Raw genomic sequence first — 27854 nt, forward strand, 5'->3', positions numbered from 1 at the left:
CTCTTGATGAAAGTGAAAGAGGAGAGTGAAAAAGTTGGCTTGAAGCTCAACATTCAGAAAACGAAGATCATGGCATCCGGTCCCATCACTTCATGGGAAATAGATGGGGAAACAGTGGAAACAGTGTCAGCCTTTGTTTTTTGGGGCTCCAAAATCACTGCAGATGGTGATTGCAGCCATGAAATTTAAAGATGCTTACTCCTTGGAAGAAAAGTTATGACCAACCTAGATAGCATATTCAAAAGCAGAGACATTACTTTGCCAACTAAGGTCCATCTAGTCAAGGCTTTGGTTTTTCCTGTGGTCAAGTATGGATGTGAGAGTTGGACTGTGAAGAAAGCTGAGCGCTGAAGAATTGATGCTTTTGAACTGTGGTGTTGGAGAAGACTCTTGAGAGTCCCTTGGACTGCAAGGAGATCCAACCAGTCCATTCTGAAGGAGATCAGCCCTGGGATTTCTTTGGAAGGAATGATGCTAAAGCTGAAACTCCAGTACTTTGGCCACCTCATGTGAAGAGTTGACTCATTGGAAAAGATTCTGATGCTGGAAGGGATTGGGGGCAGGAGGAGAAGGGGACGACAGAGGATGAGATGGCTGGATGGCATCACTGACTCGATAGCCATGAGTCTGAGTGAACTCTGGGAGTTGGTAATGGACAGGGAGGCCTGGCGTGCTGTGATTCATGGGGTCGCAAAGAGTTGGACACGACTGAGCAATAGGCCCTGTTGAATGTGACTCCTGGCTTTCTCTCTGATTTCTTTCCCTATTACTTTCCACTCATTCAGTCTACTCCAACAACACTGCCTTCCTTGCTGCTCTACTAAATTGCCAAGCACTCTCCTAGCTCAGAGTCTTTGCACTCAGTATTCCTTGTACGTAAAATGTCCTCTTTTTCTCAGGTTTCTACATGATTGGTATTGTTAGAGAGGTTTTCCCTGACTTTGTACCAGCTGTCACACCTTCTTGTTCTTTGTTTTCTTTAGAACTGTCATCACTACCAAATCTTACATGCAAATATCCCTGGTTATCTAAATGTTAAATTCCTGATTCTGACTGGTTGGAGTATTGAGGCATACTCGTTATTCTAATCAACTTGGCTCCCGAGTTTCAGATAGAAAGTTGCAGACATTAAGATAACAAGAGACTTACCTAAAAATGTTTCTGAATCTGTTTGGTTCTTGAATTTGGAAAGTTCCGATGTTATGAAATATCTGTGTTTATTTTTTTTACCTGGGTATCTAGAATGTTCGCTCTCTGAGAAATATTCTTTGTTTTTTTATGCTTCTCTATTACTATTGTATCCCCAAGATCTATGATACTTCTAGCATATAATGAGTGCTCAAATAATTGAGAAAATGGGTTTATATCTACTCCTTCCCAAATCCCATTAAAACAATATTTTAAAAAATGTAAAAAACAAGCACAAAGAAATTCTCCAGAAGAGACAATAGCAAATGAGAGACAGCAACAGATTTTTAGAAGCTAGAAAGCTGGTACGTGGTTGGTAATTGACAGCAAAGCAGAGAAAGCTGAAATGTAAATACCTTTAGAGAGGGGGCCAATGTGAATGACACAATCCTTGAAAGCCTCAGTATTTGGAGACATTTGGGAACTCTGAAAGCAAAGACAAGGAGAAGGGCTTAAAATGGGAGAATTCCTTGAAAGTTTATATCAGTAATAATTAGATATAATCCATCCCCCTTCCCTTTTCAATCTAGCAAGAGATGGAAGAAACTAAATCAGGTACTCTATGGACTTTGGTTTGCCAAGCTCAACAGAAGGGTAGGGATAAGACTCAGTTCTGAAAATGGGTTAAGGGAAAGCATATGTGCTGAATGGTGAGGCCAACCCCCCCCCCTCCTACCCCTCCAATTCTCTTTTCTTTACACCTTGCCTCTCAGAATGCTGATATCATAGGAAAATAGAGGGTTCTCTTCAGGAGAAACCGATAAGCCCAAGAAGACCTGGAGTCTCGGATATTTGGGTTCTGTCAAAGAAATGGCAGGTACCTTGCTTGTCTCAGACCATTTAGATGTCCACTAAGTATGCTTTTTTTTTTCGTGCTTCACTTTTACCTATTAATATAACTGAAGACCACTGGATACCTGTGGAAAACCTCTTACATAAAAATAAAACAAAAAAGATAAAAAAGGAACCTAAAGGGAAATTAATGAGTGAACAAAAGCAACATTCTAAAAAATTACATCCTCAAAGTGACGAAAGGCAATGATTTCCGTGAAACAATATTTGAATACCATTGGAAATAAAATATGAATAGAAGTTAAGAATTCAAAGGAAATTTGGAAGATAAAGCTAACCTTCTCAAAAGACTAGACAATGTGGATGGATGGATGGATGGATGGATGGGTGATTGGAAGGAAGGAAGGAGAAATATAGGACAGAAAAGATGAGGAAATAGAGAATTAATCTAAGTGGTCCAGTATCCAACTGAAAATAGTACCATAGAGAAGAGAGAACATGGTGAGGAAATAATCAAAGAAATTATGTAAGAAATTCCTCAGAACTAAGAACATAAGGCCCCAAAACATTGTGAATAAGACTCACACCAAAGCATATCATTATGAAATTTCACAACACCAGGGATAAAGAGAACAGCTTTCAGGGACTAAGAACAAGTCTGTACAAAAGGTCTGGAATCAGAATAGTATCAGACTTTTTAACAACAACTCTGAAAGAAAAAGACCATAGAAGGTCATCAAATGTCGCAGAATAAATTATTTTGACCTAAAATCCTAAAGCCCACTATACTCTCATCCAACTGTTAGAGTATATAATAAAGGTATTTTTGGAAAGTCTCACAAAATTTTACCTTCCATGCACTCTTTCTCAGGAAAATACTGCAAAATGTGCTTCACCAAAAAGAAGTAGAATATCAAGAAATTCCCAGAATGATGGTGAAGGGAAATCCTAGGAAACAGCTGTGCAGCAGGCGTAGGGAGCAGCCAGCCCAGATTTCAGCAGGTAGACAGATGGCTCCAAGAGGCATTTTTTCAAAGAAAAAAAATAATAAAGTGGAAAATGTTATTTGGTGTGTTGTATAGATAGAGTGGAGTTTTTCCATTCTTTTGGAGAATTTAGGGAAGAATTAGTGTTAACTAGAAAATTAGGCAACTAAGAAGGAAAAAAGTCAATTATGACTTCCAATAAAACAGGTCAACACAAGTATTTTATCTAAGAAAGAAAAATGTAATAATAGTAATAGATTCCATGGCTTAACTATGAATAACAAGTAATAATGATAAAAATGAAAACTTTGATTTTACAAAATCAGAATTATGATTCTATTAGGGGAATAAGACATGGGGAAGTGAAGAGTGATAGTGATATAAAAGTCCTAAAGCCTTCTGGTGGAAAATCAATGAATCATGTCTAAAATTTAAAAGTAAAGAAAAAGGAATATAAGCATATTACTTAAAAATAGATTATAAATTTAAGATATGCTAAATAGTCACAAGAGTTATAATTAGTTGCCTCTGGGAAACAGGATTCTGGATGGGAGATGTGAAAGGTATAAAGCTGGTTTTTGTTAGAAACCTTGTGATACTGTTTAATTTTAACAATTTAAGACTACAATTAAGATTACAGTTTTAAAATGAAAAGCTGTTAATTGCTTTGAAACTGACTTCAAAAAGAGACTCAGACACTGATTTTCAAGGATTATGGGGTGATTTGCCATTTGATAGCAGCATTGTGTTAATCTGCAGCCAGAAAAACATAATTTTCTAACCACATGTACTTTAAATAGTATGTATATACCCCACATTTTTTGTTGTTTTTGCTTTTGAACTTTTTAATTAAAGTACAGCATACATTTATAATAAGAATACACAGTTCCTAAGTGTACAACTTGATTAATTTTCACAAACTGAACAAATCAGATAACCAGCACCCTGTTCAAAATCAGAAATTACTATTTATAGCACCCCAGAAATCCGTCTCATTCTCCCTACCAGTTGGTATTGCCCTGCAGAAATAACCACTGTTCTAAATTTTAATCCCAGAGATTAATTTTGTCTGTTTTTTGACTGACTATAGTTGGTTATGTCCATATTTAGTCCTCTGCCCGTGTTTCCAATCAGATTGTTTATTTTCTTGCTATTGAGTATATGAGTTATTTATATATTTTGATTATTAGCTGTTTATCCAGTACATGATTTGCAAACACTTTCTCCCATTTTGTAGGTTGTTCATTTCGTCAATGGTTTCCTTTGCTGTACAGAAGCTTGTTAGGTTGATGAGGTTCCATTTGTTTATTTTTGTGTTTGTTGCCTTTGCTTTTGTTGTGAAATAAAAATATCACTGCCAAGATCAGTATCACGGAGCTTCCCCTCCTGCCATATGTTTTCTTCTAGGGGTTTTATGGTTTCAGGTCTTACTTTCAAGTTTTTAATCCATTTAGAGTTGATCTTTGTGTATGGTTTAAGATAGGGGGGCCCCGTTTCATTCTTTTGCTGTGTCTCCTGGTTTTTCCAACAGCATTTATTGAAGAGGCTATTCTTTCCCCATTGTATATTCTTGACTTCTTTGTCATAAATTAATCAGCTGTATATGTGTGGATTTATTTCTACACACTCCGTTCCACTGATCTGTGTGTCTGTTCTTTGTCAGTACCATGCTGTTTTGATTACTATATATTGTAATAAAGTTTAAAACCAGGAAGTGTGATGCCACCAGCTTCATACTTCTTTCCCAAAATTGCTTTAGCTGTTTGGAGTCTTTTATGTTTCTATATACATTTCAGGACTGTTCTATTTCTGTGAAAAATGTCATTGAAATTTTGATGGAGATTGCATTGAATGTGTAGATTGTTTTGGGTAGTATGGACATTTTAACAATACTGATTCTTCCAATTCATGAACTTGGAGTCACTTTCCATTTATTTGTATCTTCAATTTCTCTCATCATGTCTTACAGGTTTTAGTTTATAGGTCTTTCAACTCCTTGGTTAAATTTATTTCTAGGTATTTTATTCTTTTGATGCTACTATAAATGGATTGTTTTCTTAATTTCTTTTTCTGATAGTTTGTTATTAGTGTCTAGAAACACAACAGATTTTGTATGTTGAAATAGAACTCCTCAAGTTTTCTGATTTTGTGTATTGGTTCTAAAGTTTTTTGGTGGCATTCTTAAGGTTTTCTGTATATAGTATTATATCCCCAACAAATGGAGGCAGTGTTATTTCTTCCTTTCCAATTTTGATGCCTTTTATTTCTTTTCTTGCTCTAACTAAGACTTTCAATACTGTGTTGGATAAAAATGGCAAGAGTAGTCGTCCTTGTCTTATTCCTGTTCTTGGAGGAAAAGTTTTCAGCTTATCATCACTGAATGTGATATTAGTTCTAGGTTTGTCCTATATATGGCCTTTATTATGTTGAGGTACTTTCCCTCCATACCCAGTTAGAGAGTTAATATCATAAATTGGTGTTCAGGCTCGATTTTGGAGGGTAAGTCCCTCCAGTGTGCACATTGGGAACATTTTTTTCTGTCAATCTGGGCTTTTCCTTTACAGGACAAGCCAATTTGGTTGGGTACCCATTTGCAAAGGGGAGGTGTTATTGGACTCTACTCTGAGCCAGTTCATTGAGAACTAGTTCTCATGGGGCAGGCCCACCCTAGTTGAAATTAGCTCATTTGTAGGGTACATTTATTTACCTGATTTGGGAACTGGTCCAGTTGGAACTGGTCCAGTTGGAACTGGTTCATTTGGAAGCTAGTTCTTGAGGAGGTGGGTAGCCTAGTTGGAATTAGTTCATTTGTTTTATAGGGTAAATTTGTTTTATAGGGTAGAGTTATTTACCCTATCAGGGAATCGATTCATCTGTATTCATTGATGCTGGAATCTGTGCCATTTTTCTTGGAATTTGTCTGCATCTTTTGTGTTTTGGTGTTATAAAGCTTTTAAAAATGGGAAATGTTTCATGTGTACCAGGGGAAAGACCTTTGGGGTACATGTTAGCTACTTTAAGATCAGAAGGGCAGTGGCCCCTGAATGGTTCACAATTAAACAGTCAGAAATGTTTTACAAAGGAGAGGAGCATTCTGATAATGAACATGCCCAGGAGGCTCCCCTGGACTTGTGGCATCCAATTCTAATTTCCCCTACAGGAGCCCGGGAGAAGGAAATGGCTACCCACTCCAGTATTCTTGCTGGAGAATCTCATGGACAGAGGAGCCTGGCAGGCCATAGTCCATGGGATCGCAGAGTCAGACATGACTGAGTGACTTAAGCTTATTGTAAAATGCTTTTTCTGCATCTATTGAAATGATCATATGATTCTCATTCTTCAATTTGTTAATGTGGTGTATTGATTGATTGAATGTGGTATCATTGATTACAATGATTGATTTGTATATGTTGGACCATACTTGCATCCCTGGAATAAATCTCACTTGATAATGGTATGTAATCCTTTTAATGAATTGTTTAACTTGGATTGCCAATATTTTATTGAGAATTTTTGTATCTGTGTTCATCAGGGACATTGGCCTATAATTTTCTTTTCTTGTAGTTTCTTTGTCTAGCTTTGGTATCAGGTTAATTCTGGCTTTGTAAAATGAGTTTGGAAGTGTTTTTCTCTTTTATTTTTTGGAAGAGCTTGAGAAGGTTACTATTAATTCGTGATTGGTAGAATTCATAGAGAAGCTATCTAGTCCTAGACTTTTGTTGAGAAGGTTTTAATTATTGATTCAATCTCTAGTCTGTTCAGATTTTCTGTTTTTTTCATGATTCAGTCTTGGGAGTTTGCATGTTTTTAGGAATTTATTCATTCCTTCTAGATTGTCCAATTTGTTAATTGTTCACGTGGTCTCTTATGATCTTTTGTATTTCTGTTGTATCGGTTGTGGTGTCTTCTCTTTCATTTATAGTTTCACTTATATGAATCATCTCTTTTTTCTTGGTTTATCTAGCTGAGGTTTTATCTATTTTATCTTTCAAAAAAAGCCAGCTCTTAGTTTTGTTGATCTTTTCTATTATCTCTTTAATCCCTATTTCATTTATTTCTTGCTGATCTTTGTTATTTCTCTTCCTTTTAACTTTGGGATTTATTTGTTCTTTTTCTAGTTTCTTTAGGTATAAAAATGTTTATTTGAGATTTTTCTTATTTCTTGAGGTAGGCCTATCATGTACAAATGATAATTTTATCATCTTCTAAAATATTGGAGCTTTGTTATAATTATATAAGTATAATGCTGTTGATCTGAAGTGGTCATTCTTTTTCTTGTTAGAAAGTATCCTTCTGTTGAGGTCTGTCTCAATAGGGCTTTTTTTTTTAACCTATATTGTTGGAACACCTCATAGAGTAACTGCTATGAACACTGGAATGCATTATCTTTTCAAATTAGTGTTTTCATTTTCTTCAGATAAATACCCAGTAGTAGAATTAGTGGATCAATATGGTAGTTCTGTTTTGATAATAGCCATTTTGTATGAGATGCGAGGTAGTATCACATTTTGGTTTTAATTTTAATTTCTCTGATGATTAGCAGTATGGATCACTTTTTCATGTGCCTTTTGACTATCTGTATATCATTTTTTGAAAAATGTATATTCAGGTCTTCTGCCCATTTTTCGTTCAGACCCTGAATTTGATCTTGCTCTACAACATACTAGTTGTATGACCTCAAACAGAAATAACTAATGGAAAGTACCCTCACATGGACTTTCCTGGTGGTCCACTGGTTTCAACTCCGTGCTTCCAATACAGGGGGCATGGGTTCGATCCCACATGCTGGCAAGCATGGCCAAAAATGATAAAGTATCCCACAGGCATGATTTCTTGATTCCTCTTCTTTCCCTTTTCAAGTATTTGTTCAAGTATAATGTTAGCCTTGAGGAACTTTATAAAGGCATTTTATTCGGCTACTAGTACTCATTTTCCAGTTGTCATTTTAATGCATGTTTTTTCTTCTCTCTTTTTCTCCTAGAGATAAGATTTCAGTTTCCACAACTGACTGGGGTGCTTACCCTTGCTTTCTTTATTCATAATTGTATTATCACACTCTTGAAGAACAATAAGAACCAAGAAAATAATGTGAGTAATTACCTGAGGAATTGACTTTTGTTACTAAACCTTAATTTTTAAATGTAAACCACAAAACAATGGTCAGCAAATTTCTTCTTTAAAGGTTCTGGTGGTAAATATCTTAGACTTTATGGGCCATGGGATTACAATTACCCAACTCTACTATTGTGGCACGAAAAATAACTATAAACAATATGTTAGCAAATGGGTAGTGCCTGTGTTGCAAGAAAATTATATTTACAAAAACAGATAGTTGGCCATATTTCATCCATGGGCCATAATAGTTTGCTCTAGAGCACTCACTAAAAAAAGGAAAAAAAAGGATGTATATCTGGTAGTGGTGAGATCTTTAAAAATACCCAAGTGATCTAAAAGAAAACAAGAAAAAGGAAACAAAGAATATATGGTACAAATAGAAAACAAATGGAAAGATAATAGATTCAAACTCAGTCATATTAATAATTACATTAAAAATGGTCTAAATGCTACAATTAAAAGAGATTGTCAGTCTGACTAAAAAAATAAAGCTATATATTGTCTACAAGAAACTTGCTTTACATATAAAGATATACCATGCAGACATTAAGTGTAAGAGAGTTGTTGTTGTTCAGTCACTAAGTTGTGTCTGACTCTTTGCAACCCCATGGATTTTTTTTCATGCCAGACTCCCCTGTCCTTCGCTATCTCCCAGAGTTTGCTCAAATTCATGTCCATTCAGTTCGTAATGGTATGTAATCAACTTATCCTCTGCTGCCCTCTTTTCCTGTTGTCTTCAATCTTTCCTAGTATCAGGGTCTTTCCCAATGAGTCAGCTCTTAGCATCAGGTAGCCGAAGTATCAGAGCTTCAGTTTCAACATCAGTCCTTCCAATTAATATTCAGGGTTGATTTCCTTTAGGATTGACTGGTTTGATCTCCTTGCAGTCCAAGAGTCTCTCATGAGTCTTCTCCAGCACCACAATTCGAAAGATTCATTTCTTTGGTGCTCAGCTTTTTTGTGGTCCAGCTCTCACAGCCATATATGACTACTGGATAGAAAACAAATAGATAATAGATTCAAACCCAGTTGTGCTGATACTTACATTAAAAATGGTCTAAATACTACAATTAAAAGAGATTGTCAGTCTGATTAAAAGCAAAACCTAATTATATACTGTCTACAAGAAACTTACTTTACATATAAAGAGATCATGCAGACACTAAGCGTGAGAGAGATGGAGTGGCTATTTTAATATCAGACAAAACAGACTTCAGAGCAAGGAGTATTGCTGAAGATAAAGAGGAACATTATATGATGATCTTTAAGGACCAGTTCATCAAGAAGACATAATTATCCTAAACATGTATGCTCCCAGTAATAGAGCTTCCAAGTAAAGGAAACAGCAACTGTCTAAACTGTAAGAAGTCGAGAAATCCACAATTATATTAATAATTAGTGATTTCACCAACTCTCCCTTAATAATTGATGGAGCAAATGGAAAATAAGTAAAGATATTGAAAGCATGAAAAATACTATCAGCCTACCTGGCATTTATAAAAGTCTTAAACAAGAGCAGAATTCACATTCTTTTCAAAAACACATGAAACATTTACCAAGATTGACCATATGCTGAGTCACAGAACAAGTCATAATACACTTGAAAGGACTGAAATCATACCAAGTATGTTCTTTGACCACAATGAAATTAGAAATCAATACCAGAAAGAAATCTGAGAAACTGACAAATATGTGGAAATTAAACAACACACTCCTAAGTAACTAATAAGTTCAAGGAAAAAAATTACAAGAAAAATTAGGGAAGTACTTTGACATTACTGAAAATGAAGATAAAACATATCAAAATATATGGGATGCACTAAAACTGTGCTTAGAGAGAAATTTATGGCTGTAAATACCTACATTAAAAAAAAATCTCAATAATCTAACCTTCTACCTTAAGACACTAGGGGAAAAAAAGAGCAAACTAAACCCAAAGAAAGCAGAATTTAACCAGTTACCTGTGGCCTTGTTAGTAAAATTTGAATTCAGCTTGATAACTTCTAACCATATAAATGAAAATCATGATGAAGTTCTAATAGGAGTCTATACAATTATTGAAAAGTGAAAGTGTTAGTCACTCAGTCATGTCTGACCCTTTGCAACTGTGGATCTTTCTGCTAACAGGAGAGAATATCCTTCATGTTTTTTCTAGTGCCTTTAAATTTGTCTTGCAACGTGAACATATTGTCTTCTCCAAGATTTCTTTGGATGATATCAATAAGTTAGACTCTCTGAAAAATAAATAACTCAACCACATCAGTTCTTTCTTTCTCTCTTCTCTCATCACTGTACTAGATTTTAATATTAAAAGTGGCTTTTATCAAGGATTCATGGTAATATAGGAAAGCCATGTGTATAATGTTGCTTTATTGTTTTATAAGAACTGTAATTAAGATATTCTTTGTTAAATTGCTCGGCATCCTTTATGTAAAGACGGTAGAGAGAAAATTTTCTCTCTTCAAGGCTAGGAAAACATTTCCTTAATGAACTCATTATTTGATAATAAGGGTCATATAACTATTCTTGTTTCTATTTTTGCTTTGACTTTCAGAAAACTTAAGAATTAAGATCTCTTACCATTTTCTATAACTTTTCCTAGGCAAATGTATTTTTGCAGTTTTTTTCTTTTTCTATTACCCTCACACTTTAGATTCAGTTTTTATTTTGGAAATCTTTAATCTTATTGTACTTCTGTCATAAACAGTTTTGAATCTTTGGAGAGAATAGGAAGAAAATCTTACTATCCTAAATGAACATTTGGAACTTTGGAGTGTAAAGGAAAAATTGAGAATATACTTTATCGCTTTTACTTTTAAATCCCTCTCACCTTCTTCACAAATTTCCTGACTCCTTACCACTTGAACTAAGCTGCCAATCACAAATTTTAGGAAGTTTCAAGATATGTGGAAGATATCTTTTATCATCACAGAAATAGTGTACGTAGTGAACAGTGTATACTTTGGTTTCAGCCAGGTCACCTTCCTATCCTACTCAACTGATCTCTAATGCTAATTTAAACCAGGTACCAAAGAAACCAATTTTGTGAAGTTGGCTTCTCATGTTTTGGGTCATTCTATCCATAAGGCTGTGTTTCTCAAACTTCACCACCAAAGTCCCCTTAATGAGAGAGAACACCTTGTATACCTGAGAATCTGGGGGTGAAGAAAACAATTTTAGTGGAATCTCCTGTTTTATCCTAAACACTCATGTATATTTTTATTGTGCTTATAATTAGTTTGTCTTACTAGAAAACAGTCTTAAAACAATGAGTTAAGTTACAGGCAGACTTCACTTTGCACAGTTCCCATATGCATGAATTTCAGTTGCTGTGGCTTAGTTAGATTATATCAGTTCCCCCTAACAACATGGTTCAAATTTAGGTTACCACAGGATTTGAACTTGCATAAAGTAGTAACTGGGGGCTTCCCAGGTGGTGCAGTGGTAAAGAATCCACCTGCCAACGCAGGAAGGATTGTACAAGTCGATGAATCACTTATGGATCCTCACCTGGAATCAACTTCAGAAAATCTTAGCACCTTAGAAACCTTCACCTCAAGAAGTTTTTTTTCTAGTGACTCCCAGAGTCTTGATTGGCATCTGAACTGGTCTTTCACTTTTAGATTATTTTCCTTTGTGCCTCTGATCTAGTCCGCACACCCCTTCTCCAGAGATTTTATATTGTGGCTGGTTGGAGTAATTCTCCCTCGGTGAGGTGTTAAGAGGTATCTGCCCAGTATTTGCAAGCCTTGGCTGCAGCGCACCTTCCTGACTCACCTGTTCCCAGTGAGTGAACAGCATGAGGAAGGAACCGGCCGACCCCAACAGTGCTGCAGCTGCAAAGGCATCTTCCTCAAAGAGGTGTCGGGGCACTTTCACCGTCTCATGTGTGTGTGTTTGTCGCTCAGTTGTATCCGACTCTTTGCAACCCCAGGAATTGTAGCCCACCAGTCTCCTCTGTCCATGGGGATTCTCCAGGCAAGAATGCTAGAGTGGTTTGCCATTCCCTTCTCCAGGGGATCTTCCCAAGCCAGGGACCATACCCAGGTCTCCTGCATTGCAGGCAGATTCCTTACCTTCTGAGCCACCAGGTAAGCCCCATGACACAGTCTCATACTACCATAAAAAGAGAAGACTGTCTGTACTTAGTTTTGCTCCTGAAAATTTTTAAGAGGACTAGCTCTTCTTGAAATTTACATCAGCTTATCTGAAGGTATGCATTCCTCAGTGCGAGAAGCAGACTGAATAGAGAGATAAATATTTCTGTTTTATGGTCCCCAAAGCACATAGGAAGAGTCCTGCCTTTCATAATATAACACTCAATGGAACTTGAAATCTGTATTCCATATGTAAATAACCATAAACGAGTTTTTGTTTCTACTGAGTTTGGGGACTAGCATTTTGTAGAACTAGTAGGTGAGGTTCAGGTAATAAAATTTGGCTCAACTTTTGTCACTTGTGGAAAGTAGTTTTTTAAAGGCTTAGAAGTAAAAGTTTAAATGGATGATGTCTTCTTACTGTCTTGATTGGTTGAAACCAGTGTATAAAATGCTTCCCCAGTGACTCAGCAGTAAAGAATCTGCCTGCAGTGCAGGAGATGCAGGTTCAGTCCCTGGGTTAGAAGATCCCCTGGAGAAGGGAATGGCTATCCACTCTAGTATTCTTGCATGGAGAATTCCATGGACAGAGGAATCTGGCAAGCTACAGTCTTTGGGGTCACAAAGAGTCGGACACGACTGAGTAACTAACACTTTTCATTTTTCATTGTATAAATTAAGCTAAATATGTACTATATTCTGAGAAAACTTTGTCATTTGATTTACTCAAGGAGGTTTCAGTAAGCAATTTGAGTCATTGAAGTTTTGTTAATACCATGATACAGTATTTTCTTGAGATTTAAGTCAGAAAATGTGAAGCTTGTCAGGAACTTGGAATTTTTAATGTTGATTTTGGGTTAGTCATTCAGAGATCAGTAAAAAAAAAAAAACTTTGAAAATAGAAAAGAAGACATAAGAATAGAAAAGGCCTCATTCTCATCTATATAAACTATAGTTGTACTTGGATCTGAAGACATTTGTGAAGGAGAACAGTGAGGCTCCTAAACAGGGGTAGTGCTCAAATTTTCCAGGTTTTCCAAATTTGACATAATTTCATGAGGGTTTCTTTTCACTAAACATTTTTACCTATGTAACTAAATGAGATATAGTTTCTGTTCTTTAGTAAGACATACCTAACCCCAAAGAAAGTTGTAGAGTTGAAGATCATCCAACTCATTCCTCATCATCAGAATATATTTGCTCTATAACCATCCTGGATCTGTGGACCACCCTCTTCCCATTTCTTCATCATGTTTGAATCAGAAGCTATACCATGCTTGTTTTGTTTTGCCTATCTTTATTTAGTTTTATTCCCTGCTTACTTCTTTTAAAACTATTTGAGGTGCTCATATCTTAGTTTGTTATTTACTTTTTTCTTATGAATCTTTGTAGCTTACTCAACTATATATGTCTGCAGTAGTTTTTATGTAAATGTTTGGGGTAGGCCTGTCTCTTTTTCAGTAAATGCTCTGCTGGATAGTCACTATGAAAAGTATGTGGAACAGAAAGATTATAAACCATTTTTGAGAGACAGAATGTGCTCCCAGGCCCACTTGTGCCCCACTTGGCATCCTTCCTGTCATTACTTCTGTACTGCCAGCCCTGCCAGCTGCTGCTTATTTGTGAGGCAGAGTAAGTTACTTTATTAATGTACACGGTTCTTGACACATTTACTAGTTCTTATGGTCACTTGTGCTGATTTTTAAATATATTTTTTACTTTGAGCCTCATTTTCTAAAAGATGGGTTTTTTTCCTGCCGTTTTCCATTAAAGAGGCTTCTAAGAGGCCATATCTCCAGGCCTTGAATAGTGATGGCTTGGGTTCAAAGCCCACATGTGTGCATGCTATTCATAGGTGGCATGTTTCCCAGGATCGTGCTAGACCTCAGCTGCTTTTATATTAAAACATCATTTCTGTTCATTAGAGTATTTTCAGATGAAAACAGTTACTTTACAACTCTTGACATAGTTCTACTGAATGTACATTTAAACTACTGAGAAATAGAGCTTTTCTAATCGTTGTTATTTCTCTTGCATCTGTATGTGTACTTTATTGTTATCTTTTGTTACTCATTATTTGGTACCTCTCTTTCACTGTTTTCTTTACTATTGTTTATTAACTGTGACACAAATGTACTATTAAACTGGTTAACTCTCCATTATAGTAGCTAAGGGCATGCAGTTTGGAGCTGAAAAGTCTTTGGTTTGAATATTGACTTCACCAACTACTCACTGTGTAACCATGAACAAGTGTTGTAACCTCTCTGCACTAATTTATTTATCTATAAAATAAAGAAAAGGACTATACCTACTTTAAATGAGATAATGTATGTTCTATGCTTTGTACAGAGTCTGGTACCTAGAAGCATTTAATAATTGTAGACAACATGATTATTTTTATCAACATTTACTGAGTTCCTGCTGTGTGCCAGGTATTGTCCTGGATATTGGGGATATAGGGCTTCCCAGGTGGCGCTAGTGATAAAGAACTTACCTGCCAGTGCAAGAGATGTAAGAGATGCAGATTCGATCCCTGGGTCAGGAAGAGCCCCTGGAAGAGGGCATGGGAATCCATTCCAGTATTCTTGCCTGGAGAATCCCACGGACAGAGGAGCCTGGCAGGCTGCAGTCCATAGGATCACACAGAGTCAGACACAACTGAAGCAGCTTTGCACACACGCACGCACTGGGGATATAAAGGTGAAGACACAGTCCTTGTCTCAGGGATGTCATAGTCTAGTAGTATGGACCAACTTGGATATGGAAAAATTAAAAGACCAACATAATAGAAGAACTATTAACCTTGACTACTTTGGGATGTGAAAGAATATTCTCTTTCCAGTTGACATCCTCATATCATAAATATAGATTCCTTTATAATAAAAATTAATGATGATTACAATATAGGGTAGTAGATGCCATATTTCAGATGTGTATGCAGTGCTATAAGAACAGGGAAGCAGAAGGGGGAAACTCTCTCATCAGGAAGCCCTTGCATCTTCACCTTTTTATCGTAGTCAGATTTTCCCCAGTTTGCTAAGGTATACATCTTTGCAAAAAGCCTACCCAAAATAATATGCCGATCAGGTGGTATACAGACTAAAGACTATCCATGAAATGGTAGCTGTCCCTCTTTATATGGATACATAGCTCTCTGACACAACCATTTTGGCCTTCCAAGACTTTGTGTTTTGCAAAACTTCTTTCTTCTTGAGTAATACTGAGTAAGCTGAGAGTGGAATGACTTTCAAACATCACTCTGTGAGACACCTACCCATTGTTATGAATATGGGGGTTGCCTGGTCCATTTCTGTTAATACCTCACGAGACCATCAGGCAACTCAAAGGTTGACTCCAGTCTAGCCTGGGATGGGCCCTAGAGCTTCAAGAACTAGAAAAGAGACTTTGAAACCTCTGGAGGTTATTTTGGCTTCCCCTTGTTCACCCCTACGCGGTTAGAAACTCTTAAAACGCTGGAAGCAGTCTCCATAATCCAGGTTCCTGTAGTTCCATAGCCTAATGAAAGTGTTAGTGAAAGTGCTAGTCTCCCAGTCGTGTCTGACTCTTTGCAATCCCATGGACTGTAGCATGCCAGGCTCCTCTGTCCGTGGGATTCTCCAGGCAAGAATACTGGACTAGGTAGCCATTCTTTTCTCTAGGGGATCTTCCCAACCCAGCGATTGAAACTGAATCTCCCCTGTTGCAGGCAGATTCTTTAGCATCTGAGCCACCAGGGAAGCCTCTACCATCTAATTTAGGGATTGAAACCCCTGTTTTGTTTTCAAGCTGATTGTCCGACTTGACTTTTAGGTTTCTCATTGTTTGTTTGTTTGTCTGTTTGAAGTGAATTTATCAACATTTAAGTTTACAACTCTCTACTATTGCTTTAGCCCATTTAAGGAGAAACGTTTCCCCCAAATCAGAAACGTTTCCTAATACCACATGTCCAGTTTTCTTTCTGTGGTATCAAACTAAAGCAAAATTGTATATAATTTTTTTCTTATCTGTTTTTTTAGCTTTCAAAGTAATTTGTGTTTAAAATGAAAAATGAATAAGCTTATTGCCATAATTTAGTTGTGCTGAATTGTTTGGCCATAACTTTTGTGGTGATGGAGACCAGATTTATGAGCTGTGGGATCTGTTCTGTTTGGATCAAACAGCTGGCTCCATTAAATATCTTGGAGCTTTTTACTTTGCATGGGGATGGTTGGGAGGGTGGGAACAGCAGTGGAAGAAAGCAATCCACTTTATTTAATGTTCTGCATTTGTTTACTGGCTCCAATCATAACATTGTGCAGCTGTTTGAACAGCTGCCTTTTGATTTCCTTTTGTTTACTGTTTAGGTTTATTAAGCTTGTCTTTAATACCTGCTTACTGTCTGCTTTTTAACTAGCTTTTGTACTTTATTAAATATATTTTAATATATACCAGTCTCTTTTGGTCTAGGTATGCTTTGATGATCTACAAAGTTAATTCACTAAAAGAAAAAAAATTTTTTTAATTCCATAGGTCATACAGAAAGCAGCCTATTATTGATTTCTTGTTGTCCCTTAGCTTTATTTTTTTAGTTAAATATTTTATAATTTGGTAAATAAATTGCATTTCAAAATTAAGTCCAAATTTCAATCATGATAAACCACCATTTATGTTAACTTTCTAAGCCTGCCAGCAGATAACTTAGTCTTCATACTCCAGATAGTTTTTAAAAAGTTGTCAGACTAGTTGTTAAGTATGTGAATTTTGTTTTAACAAATGTCTCTGAGCAACCTGGATACCTAGGAGATGTATATTTACACAGAGAGAGCAAAAAGATAAATATTACATTTATTTGTCAGTCTTATTATTTTGGAGAAGGAAATGGCAACCCACTCCAGTATTCTTGCCTGGAAAATCCCATGGACGGAGGAGACTGGTGGGCTACAGTCCATGGGGTCACAAAGAGTTGGACACGACTGAGCGACTTCATTTTCACTTATTTTTTAGCCTATTCAGACATACTTACTAAAAATTTATTCATCATTGTGGGAATTTTATTCTCTGTTTACAGGTGAGGGACTTGTCCATTGCTTATATGCTGGTGACATTAACTTATCTCTATATTGGAGTCTTGGTTTTTGCTTCATTTCCTTCACCACCATTATCCAAAGATTGTATAGAGCAGGTAAGGCACTGTGTACCCTCTCTGTGTGATTGTTTATACCTTCATATCTGCAGGGCAAACAGTATGATACAGTAGCAATGTATACTACCAGACAGGCCTGGGTTTGAATCCAGTCTCTTCTATTTTCATACATGTGGGAATTCAGGCACCTTCCCCATTCTTTGTGAGCTTCAGTTTCTTCTTCCATTAAATATCATAATAGATACTCCATAGATTTTAGAAGGTCTCTCAGAAAACCTTCTGTATGCTGGCACCTGTGGTACTCAAATAAATGATTCCTGTTATTTGCTTATTTTTCTCTGTGTGTGGATAATTATGCTAGTAGCAGTCTTGAATTTATAAACCCTCACAGAGACTATATTCAGTTCCCTGATTTTCTAAAGTCCAGATCTGGAAATGTCCTGAATAAACTGGTTTCTTAATTCATCAGTCCCTGATAATAGATTTGACACTCATTTTGGTCTAGGTGGCAAGCATAAAAGCAAAGAAAGACTATTTCTTAAAAAGACAGAGGAAGAGACAGAAAGAATAAAAGAAATATTCTTTTACTAAAAGGCTGCCATAAATAATATTTGTTATTTGATTTGACCCATCATAAACCTGGGAATAGCATAATCTCTAGTTTTATGTGACTTAAGAAGTTCTCAGAGAAAGTAGCGTTCACAGGTGATTTTCATTCCAGTCAGAAGAAATTCCTCTAAAAGAGTGTAGTGGAGACAAAATATGATTTATTACCTATGAATTATAAAAGTTATTTCAGCATAATAGTGGTAATAATGTTCTCATCTTTTCAAGATAAATAGATTTGAGTTATTGCTCTTTTGATAGTTTGAAATGTTCTCTTGATTTCCTTGATTCCAAAAGTTCTTTGGCAGCCAAATGTTTGCTGAAAATTCCCCTGATATGAAAAATCCCATATAAAGCCCACTCCCTTGGGAATAAGAATATCTGTGGTATTTGTATTTGAAAGGGAAAAAAAATCTGAGTAATTGGCTTTCTTTTTCTTAGATGCCAAATGAAAATGGAGAACAGAATCATGAAAGGAAGTAGAAAAAAATTTCTTTTCTATTTATTGATAGACTATAGATAATAGTGATAGTAAGTAATAGATATACTCTCACTGTATGCTATAATCTTTAAAAATGCTACAGTGCATCAGAGGAGAAAAAGTAAGAGAATCATTGAGAATGAAATAGCATTGAAACAAATTTATACTTAAACCTCATATACTAACAGAGCATTACTTCTCAAACTATCAGTGGTAAACAAAGTCTTCTTTGTTGTTGTTTTAATGTCAAATCAATTGCAGATTGATACTTTTGTAAAACAAAAATATGCCAGTGTCAAATGTCTTTAAGTTTCTAAATACTTACTTTTAATTTCTGTGCTTAGCTATTGAAGAGTAATAGCAAATAGTTTGTGAACGGGCACCAGCCCACGAAACCATACAATTTGGGTGGCACCTGTGTTCAAAATAAGCAAAAAAATTCCATTTTATAAATTTGTATGTATTGAATTTGATTTGTAACATTACTTTATTATCTTTCTTGGATTAGAATTTTTTAGACAACTTCCCTAGCAGTGACATCCTGTCCTTCATTGCAAGAATATTCCTGCTGTTCCAGATGATGACTGTGTATCCACTCCTAGGCTACTTGGCTCGCGTCCAGCTATTGGGTCATGTCTTCGGTGACGTTTATCCTAGGTAAGGGCTCTTCTCTTGACCAGCAAGATGTGCCAAGCAAGAAATGACTGTGCAAACAGGTCAGTTTAAAATGTGACTGATCCTTTTGCTATGAAACTTTGCCTAATGAAAACGATTACTAAGGATAGACCTTTGGTGTTCTTTTCCCAGAAGAGCTTTAAAAATAGAAGCCGCTCCCTTGTCCAGAATGATTTAAAGTTAATTCCTGCCCATGTAGTTATGTTAGCTCTGATATCAACTATATTTATCTTGCGATTTAGTTGTTATTAATCTACTCTTTGCCAAGAAGTTAGCAGTATGTAGTAGTACCTGTGTTAGTAATGTATGGCTAAAGAGAAGCAACTCATTTAGTTATTGGTTATTGGTATTTACTTGTATATTTGTTACCATTCATGCAGTTTTACATAAACAGTAATGGTTTAGGATTGAACATGAGATACATAGCAAGTTTAAATTATTATTTGCTTCTGTAACGATTGCTATAATTTTTAATTTCTTATTGGTGATGAAAGAGTTTGAGTCCTCTTGAAAAATCTGTTCAAAGCTAGTCACCCTCATCCAAGAGAAGTTTCCATTTACTGAAACTTCCTTGTTGGCCCCTGGTTAATGCCTACTCTTACACTAAGTTTTATTATAGATTATTCTAGTAAAAAGTACCTAGTCGTAACCTATTTTATTGGGAATAAATTATCTTAAATGAAGAAAGCTTTTGGATAAAATTTGAAAAAAGTTACATTTGCTGTAACCAACTAAACAAGTGGTCTTAACCAGTTTATTTGAAGTAAAGTAATGCAGTCTTTCCCCTCATTTAACAAATAATTGGTTAGAAGTATGTAGTTTTAAAAACAGAAAACTTTTAAAAGCGAACATCAAGAGTTACCAAGCCTCTAGCCTCGACAACAGCAACAGCTACAGTTCTCACATTGGATTTCAGTAAATGTAAGAATCCTATTGTGTTTATATGTCCTGCCGTATTTACCGAAATAATAAATACAGTTTAAATCATAGATGAAAAAAAATTCTAGGTAAATGCGTTATTCCTCTTTTCTGCCATTATTTTGCATAATGTTGGCGGTTAGAATGTTTTCTCTTCTTGGAAAAAGTCTGGAATTTCCCTCTTGCATTCACATTACATTTCTTCCCCTACCATCAAGAACACATTATCATTTATCCTACAGTGCAAGGACTCTACACACTGCATACTTTGGAGCATACTTTTTGATCTCAGGACCCCTTTACACTCTTAAGGGTTATTTGAGGACCCCCAGGAACTTTAGTTTATGTGGGTTATATCCATCAATAGTTAACATGAAAAATTAGAACTGAACTTTTAAAATGTTTATTAATTTACTTAAAAAGCAATAATAAAACCATTACTTGTTAACATATAAATGATATTTTTGAAAATGAACAATTCCTAAAAATTTTCTTTTACAGTTCAAAACTCTTTAATGTCTGATTTGCTAGTAGATCATTGAATTATCCTATTTTCTACATTCATTCTGTTGTAATATATAATTTTTGTTTAAATATATGAGGAAGATACACCCTCCCATGGACACATAGTTGGAGCAAGAAGGAAGTACTTTTTAATAGCCTTTCCAGATCATTGTGGATATTTTTCTTTGCTACTGTGCCAAATCTTGACAGGTGGTAGTTTTTTAAAAGTTAGTTGAATCTGAAACTCAGTTACATTAAAAGCCATTGGTTTGTCTTACAGTTTGGGTCTTCTACCCATGTATGATTTTATAACATTCAGTTCAGTTCAGTTCAGTTCAGTCGCTCAGTTGTGTCTGACTCTTTGCGACCCCGTGAATGGCAGCACGCCAGGCCTCCCTGTCCATCACCAACTCCCGGAGTCCACTCAGACTCACGTCCATCGAGTCCGTGATGCCATCCAGGCATCTCATCCTCTGTCGTCCCCTTCTCCTCCTGCCCCCAATCCCTCCCAGCATTAGGTTTGGTCATTTGGAAAATATTGGTTGACTGAGTTCTATAGATCTTCCAAATATTGACCCCTTTCATTCTATATTATCAAAACCCACTTTCGCTATTATCACCACCAGTTGCATTATAAAAGTCTTAGATATTGGAATACTGTCCAGCTCTCATGGTGGCAAATACCAGCTCTCCAAATTCTAATTTTTACTTGAAAGCTCAAATGTTATCATTGGCAACACAAACTACCAGTTGTTTTTCTCGAAATGATAAGATCATATCATTTATTTTCAAGAAAATGTCTGTCACATATCCAAATCTAAAGAACCATAGTTTGTCTGTCTTTCAGTTAAAAATGGTCTTTGGAAAAAACAGCATGGTTGTCCCCCAGTTCAGTTGCACAGGTGCTTTTCCTCAAGGCAGCCATTGTACTTCAGTATGCAGCAGATGTGCTTTATTATATACTTCCTATTTGATCATACAGAATGTTAAAAAGATGTTTGTTCAAAGTATAAGATTTTGCAACACAACTAGAGAAAGCTCAGGCACTGCAATGAAGAGCCCGTGAATCACAATGAAGACCCAGCACATCCGAAAACAAACAAAAAACAACACTGAAGTATGAGATTTAATAAAACTAATAATTTTCAGTCCTTTATCAGGAAAATTTTTAATAAAACTTTTTTTTGAGAGTGTTGGCAGTAAAGAATACAGTATAGAATACAGAGATAGTTGCAGCTACCTCTGTCCAATCTAAGGGGGCAGCAGTTTATTCACCATTGCTTTTGCAAAGCATGTTTTGTCTGACTGGAAAATAATTTTTACCTCAGAGCTTCCTGGAAGGGAATTGGAAACTTCCCTGAGGTTCGTGGTTACACTTTGAGAATCACTGCTTTGGAAAAATACACAAAATTGTTTCCTTTTACAATACAGAAATAACAGAGGCCCAGCCAATGTCTCAAAGCTCTCAAGCAATTTTAAGGTTGGAGTTTTTAGATAAGTAGTAAGATCTGGAAGCCTGAATATCTTTGTAATTCATCAAGATATATGACTAACCATTTATTTGTATAAATAATTTTCCTGATTTTTAATTCTTTCTGTAATCTTTCCCAGGGATTAATTAACCTCTGATAACTTGGGCTCAAAATATTGCTTTGATATGTAACTTTGACTTTTAAGGATCATTTTGGGAGGAAATGGAGTTATTTCTCAAGCATCACATTCCATCTACCATATGATTATTTCTGTCCCAAAATTGATTTCCCAAGCCTTGAATTGTTAACACCTAGTTCAATTTACTTAGCTGATATTATGCTCATGGTAAATACTGAATAGCTTTACGTGACTAAATCTGAAAAATAAAAACCTGCCCATTTTGCCTTTCCCTTGATAAAATTTATTTTTCTAATTATAAAAGTAAAATAATACTTTACAAAGGAATACTATAAAATATATGAAATTTATCAGGTGTAGAAATGAAGAAAAACTACCCCAAATCCCAAATTGTAACACAATCTCTACTCCCTTTTAGTGTATTTCTTTCTGATATTTTTTCAAACATTTTAAGATTTTATTGTGTAGTAAAAATCTAACTAGCTTTTTCCTCAAGTTGCCTAGATAGATTTTTACCATCTAGGTAACAATGATTTTATATTTTTAACATTTTAAAATGTTTCCATCAAGTAAATTGTTACCCTGCCATATATCTAGGATGCTTCTGTCTTTTTACAAATCAGTTCAGTTCAGTCACTCAGTCGTGTCCAACTCTTTGAGACCCTATAGACTGCAACACTCCAGGCTTCCCTGTCCATCACCAACTCCCGGAACTTGCTCACATTCATGTCCATCAAGTTGGTGATGCCATCCAACCATCTCATCCTCTGTCGTCCCCTTCTCCTCCCGCCTTTAGTCTTTCCCAGCATCAGGGTCTTTTCCAATGAGTCAGTTCTTCACATCAAGCGGCCAGAGTGTTGGTGCTTCAGCTTCAGCATCAGTCCTTCTAATGAATATTCAGGACTGATTTACTTTAGGATTAACTGGTTTGATCTCCTTGCAGTCCAAGGGACTCTCAAGAGTCTTCTCCAACACTACAGTTCAAAAGCATCAATTCTTTTTACAATTCAAAAGCATCAGTTCTTTTTACAAATACCTTTATGTTAATAGTTTTTTAATTTTCTTATGATATTCCACTCAAATGGAATTACAGATCAAAGAATGTAAACACTGATATACCCTACCAGTTTGCTCCTACAGAATTTAACCTAGCTATATAATTGCAGGAAAGGGCCAATATCACTGTCCCACAACCAATATTGAGTACTCCTGTTGCCTTCTATTTATGCTGTAATTTTATTGTCAAGTTTAAGACATTCTCATTTTAGAGATGATAGTAATTAATTCCATTCTCACATTAATTGTTATAATTTGCCTGTTTTTATATTTTTTCTTTCTCCAAACTCTCTTCTCAACTTTTAGCATTTTCCACGTGTTGATTTTTAATCTGTTTATTGTGGGAGCTGGAGTGATCATGGCCTGTTTCTACCCAAACATAGGAGGAATCATAAGGTACTGCCTGTAAGGGAACTTTGCCCCTTTACATATTTGTCTTTATTTTTATGCTTTTCCTATTGTTGTTGTCTTGATATAATTGTTTAAAATTCCAGTGAGTATTTAAAATTGATAACATTCAAGTGCAGTTCACTGGTATCAGTTAAGGGGTTCTTTATCTTCCACTTTTGCTTATTCCTCACTCTAGAAGCACCATTTTCCTTAGCCTTAGGTACCTTCCCCTTCTCTTTTTCTCATAATTTTCTAATGTATTTCTTTCTTTTTACCCAAAATAAAGTTATTTTTAATATATAACGTATAACTTCTTGGGGTACCTGGAAGGTCTCTAATATGTCAAGGCTATGTCCTAACTTTCTTAATCCATTTCTACTCAAGAACATATTTCAGTGTCAATTGTAGTCAGATAGTTTAGCTCCCAGATGGCTCTTTCCTTAATATCCATTCTCCGAATACATTGTGATAGGTTGAGTAGATTGGAATTAAAGCTGTGACCTCAGATTCTCATGGAAAACTAAAATTTAGAATGATCCGATTTTTCTTCCTCAACCTTGTAGAAAGCAGGACTGAGTTACTTTTTTTGAAGACCCTTTCCTATAAAAGTAGCGAAAGACAAAAGAGGAGACCTTTAGCCTGACACATGTGAAATATAATGGATTTACAAGTTCCCTTTAAGCTGTTTATAAGGAAATTAAGTATAGGGAAGGAGACAAGTAAGTGTAGGTTCCTCAGTCATGTGTTTAGGTATTTTTGTTACTATCTTTGATAATTATGCTGAATACCAACAAGACATTCATCTGTTCTCAGTCTTAAGCAGATGCTTGCAGTCCTTCAACAACTCAGAATTTATAATTAGTTTATAAAAGATCAAAGATAGGAAGCCTATCTCCAGATGTTTCTGAGGAAGTAGCCTTAATCACTGAGATACAGAGGAACTACAGAGACTTGAGAGATGAATGAAAAACTCTGTCAAGCAGATGCTATAAAGATGAACAGGAAATAGTATTTTATATTAACTTAGCAAGTAAAATAAGTTTTAAACTCGGATGCTTTATGTCAACAACAAATGAATCAAAAATAATTTTATTGTAACATCCAATTGAGGATGATTTAAATTATCCTATATTTACCATAATTGTAAATCAGAAAAATGCAGAATGAGTATTAACCTAAAACCTTTTTTATTCTGCAGGTATTCAGGAGCAGCATGTGGCCTGGCCTTTGTATTCATATATCCATCTCTCATCTATATAATTTCCCTCTACCAAGAAGAGCGTCTCACGTGGCCTAAATTAATCTTACACGTTTTCATCATTATTTTGGGCCTGGCTAACCTGATTGTTCAGTTTTTTATGTGAAATAGTCAACTGCCTTCTCAAGATCTTTCATGGTATTTTGAACTTTGACAACGGTTCCACATAAATTCACTTGTAAACACTGTTCTTGCCATGGCTATAAATGTTTTCCTAAGGTCATTTGATAACAAGGAAATAAGGGTCCATTAGTCAGTAATTATTATTAGAGTGGGGAAATGGGCAGTAAGAGTGGTCTTAATCTCCTTACCTTTCTCATATTCACTCATCTCTTCATTCTCACTGTCTTTTCCAAGTGGAAACGTATGCCTCTAGGAAAAATCATGCTAGGTTTTACTTTTAGAGATGTAAAGTGGGTAGGTTTATTTTGGCTACAATAAAGATTCTCAGGGTGTCACAGCAACTGTATTGCCAGATCCCGTTTCTGTTTCAGTGATTCAGTTTCATTTTATTACTTGCTAGATCATTTCTGCAGTTTGCCCAAACCTTTACTGTTTTGGACAGTAAACCAAATACCTCATTTTTAAAAAGTCTCCATGACATCAGTGTTAGTAGAGAGAATTCTTATGTGAGTCCTTAATATCTGTTTTTAAAACAGGAAAAAAAAAATCTACAATGTCAATACAGACCCCGTGGTTGTGAAACTTACACAAAATAAAGGAACTAGGAGAGTTTGTTGCAGTCTGACTCCTCTTTGTTTCTGATCCAGTTCTAGTTTCCCAGCCCCAGTTTGCATAGGAACAGGTATGGTTGTCCTCCAAGACCCAGTGGGTTCTTTTGTTTTTTTGGATCCCTGAGGATTGCATAGGATGTGATGACTGGACCAATGAGGAAGAGTGTAGGAAGCATGGAAGCGAGAGGTGTATAAGGTGTTAAGGGAATAGAGAGGAGTCAGAAGGAGTGAGACCTCCGTAAAAGTGTATTCTTTGCAGGGGGTGAAAGTGATTTCTTCAACACAGGAAAGGATTACTTCTGTTTAAAGTATGACCTCCAGAAGGAGACCACCCACACACAGCTTACTTCTGTAATTGGCAATGTGAAAGTATTAGGTGCTCAGTCATGTCTGACTCTTTGCAACCCCATGGACTGTAGCCTGCCAGGCTTCTCTGTCTTTGGAATTCTCCGCGTAAGAATACTGGAGTGGGTTGCCATTCAATTCTCCAGGGCATCTTCCTGACCCAGGGATCAAACCTGGGTCTCCTGCACTGCAGGCAGATTCTTTACCACCTGAGCCACCATGGAAGTAATTGACAGGGTAGAGGTTAAATCCCCATAAGAAAAACTACTTGGATCTGAGAAAAGGATTAGGGAATCTAAATTCTTGTAATTAAAACTTCTCTTTTCCTTTCAAACTAAAAGTTAAACCAAAATCCAAATCCATGTCTTCCATGTAATGAAACCTCTATGTTCAGCTGGAAAAGGTAGATTTCTCTGATTTTATGGTCACATCAAACAGTATTGTGTTAATACACAATTCCAAAATAGTGCCTAAATTTGTTATTTCCTTCCTATGAGAAAAACAGATGAAATGGTTTTTTAAACCTGGTAAAGAGCCCCAGATTCAAGACCAGCCGTTCTTTCTTTCAGCAGAGGTTTCTGTCTAGTCCACAAACCTGTACCTATAATGATGACCTATACTGCCTAAGCATTAGTCACTCAATAGTGTCTGACTCTTTGCAACCCCATTGGAGCCTGCCAGGCTCCAATCTCCATGGCATTCTCCTGGGCAGGAATACTGGAGTGGGTAGCCATTTCCTTCTCCGAGGGATCTTCCTGACTCAGGTGTTGAACCTGAGTCTCCTGCATTGCAGGCAGATTCTTTACCATCTGAGCCATTAATATACCATATATTACCTAAGCTCTTTTTTAAAAAGTCTGTTTATGAAAATTCTCCAACATACATGAAAGTAGAAAAAAAATTACAAATTCCTCATATACTCATCCCCTACATTTAGTACAATAATTATAAGACTTTGCCATTGCTCACCTATCCCCCAGTTTTTCTTTTCCACTGAAACTTTCTAAAGTCAATCTTGGAAGTTATGTCATTTCATCTCTATAAACCTCAATAGGCACTAATAGCCTCTTGAACGTAGGTATGTTTATTGAATGAGACGGTTTTTCTAAAGTTTTTGTTTGTTTGTTTTTAGCAAAAACTGCTGGTAGGTTTTAAGTAATTAGAAAAATCTACATTAAATATCTGGATCTTTGTGTTACCTCTCTCAGAACAGGAGTATAAGATGGGAGAAAGTGTGTCTGCACCTCAGCATCTTTGTAACTTGAGAGTTTTGTTCAGTCGGAGACACAGGAATCAAAAACCAGACCTTGAGAGATCCCCGTTTATCCCGAGTTTCCTCCCTTGTCTTTAAAAACATGAGAGACAAACTTGCATTGCCTTTTTTCAATGATGTTAAAACACTGGAATGTTTTAGCACATAGAAAAAATGATTTGGTATGTTTTTCCCATTTAATAAAATGAATATGAAAATGAATATATTATTTATTAAACTAAAAACCAATGTGGATATTTGCTTTTTGTTTTCTTTGAGAGATTTGCTAATTCAGAACTTCCAAAATCCTATGTTAGATTTATGCTGAGTGACTTTGCCTCCTTAGGTTTTTCTTCACAAAACCAGCTCCTTTGGCCTGGTGATTAGCTTGGTTGGAACACTGTGTGAGTCTGTGTGTCCTGGCTCACACATTAGAATGATGAGATAAGGTCCATTCCAATCCTTCTACAATGAATTTTAGACTTTTTCTACTGTCATCTCTTTGAATTTTCTAATTAAATTTCTTTTACTTTTTGCTCTGATGTGATTTATTTTAGTTTCTTTGAATTTAGCTTAGTTAACACATAATCAAGGACATTTTAAAATTTAAAAGTGTTTGGAGAACTCTTCTTTGGAAAGGCTCTGGATGAATATGTAGTATCCTAATACAAAGCCAGAAAAAAAACAAAGAAATATGCTTTGACATCTGACATGTGTGGGTATT

At 35.9% G+C, this 27854-nt stretch overlaps 1 protein-coding gene across 6 annotated transcripts in view; it reads left to right on the forward strand.

Annotated features, from left to right (window-relative positions):
- Positions 1 to 27385, forward strand: part of SLC38A9 (solute carrier family 38 member 9) — a 95981-nt gene extending 68596 nt beyond the window's left edge. For all 6 annotated transcript variants that reach the window (XM_069556520.1, XM_069556519.1, XM_069556517.1 and 3 more), the window contains exons 11-15: positions 7948 to 8054; positions 17226 to 17339; positions 18896 to 19044; positions 23458 to 23547; positions 24740 to 27385. In XM_069556520.1, the coding sequence (XP_069412621.1) occupies positions 7948 to 8054; positions 17226 to 17339; positions 18896 to 19044; positions 23458 to 23547; positions 24740 to 24905 (626 nt within the window). In that variant the 3' untranslated portion in view covers positions 24906 to 27385. The remainder of the gene's footprint in view (positions 1 to 7947; positions 8055 to 17225; positions 17340 to 18895; positions 19045 to 23457; positions 23548 to 24739) is intronic.
- Positions 27386 to 27854: the final 469 nt, after the last annotated feature.

This window comes from Ovis canadensis, chromosome 16 (genome assembly GCF_042477335.2).
Source record: "Ovis canadensis isolate MfBH-ARS-UI-01 breed Bighorn chromosome 16, ARS-UI_OviCan_v2, whole genome shotgun sequence".
In the NCBI taxonomy this organism is placed as follows: Eukaryota; Metazoa; Chordata; class Mammalia; order Artiodactyla; family Bovidae; genus Ovis; species Ovis canadensis.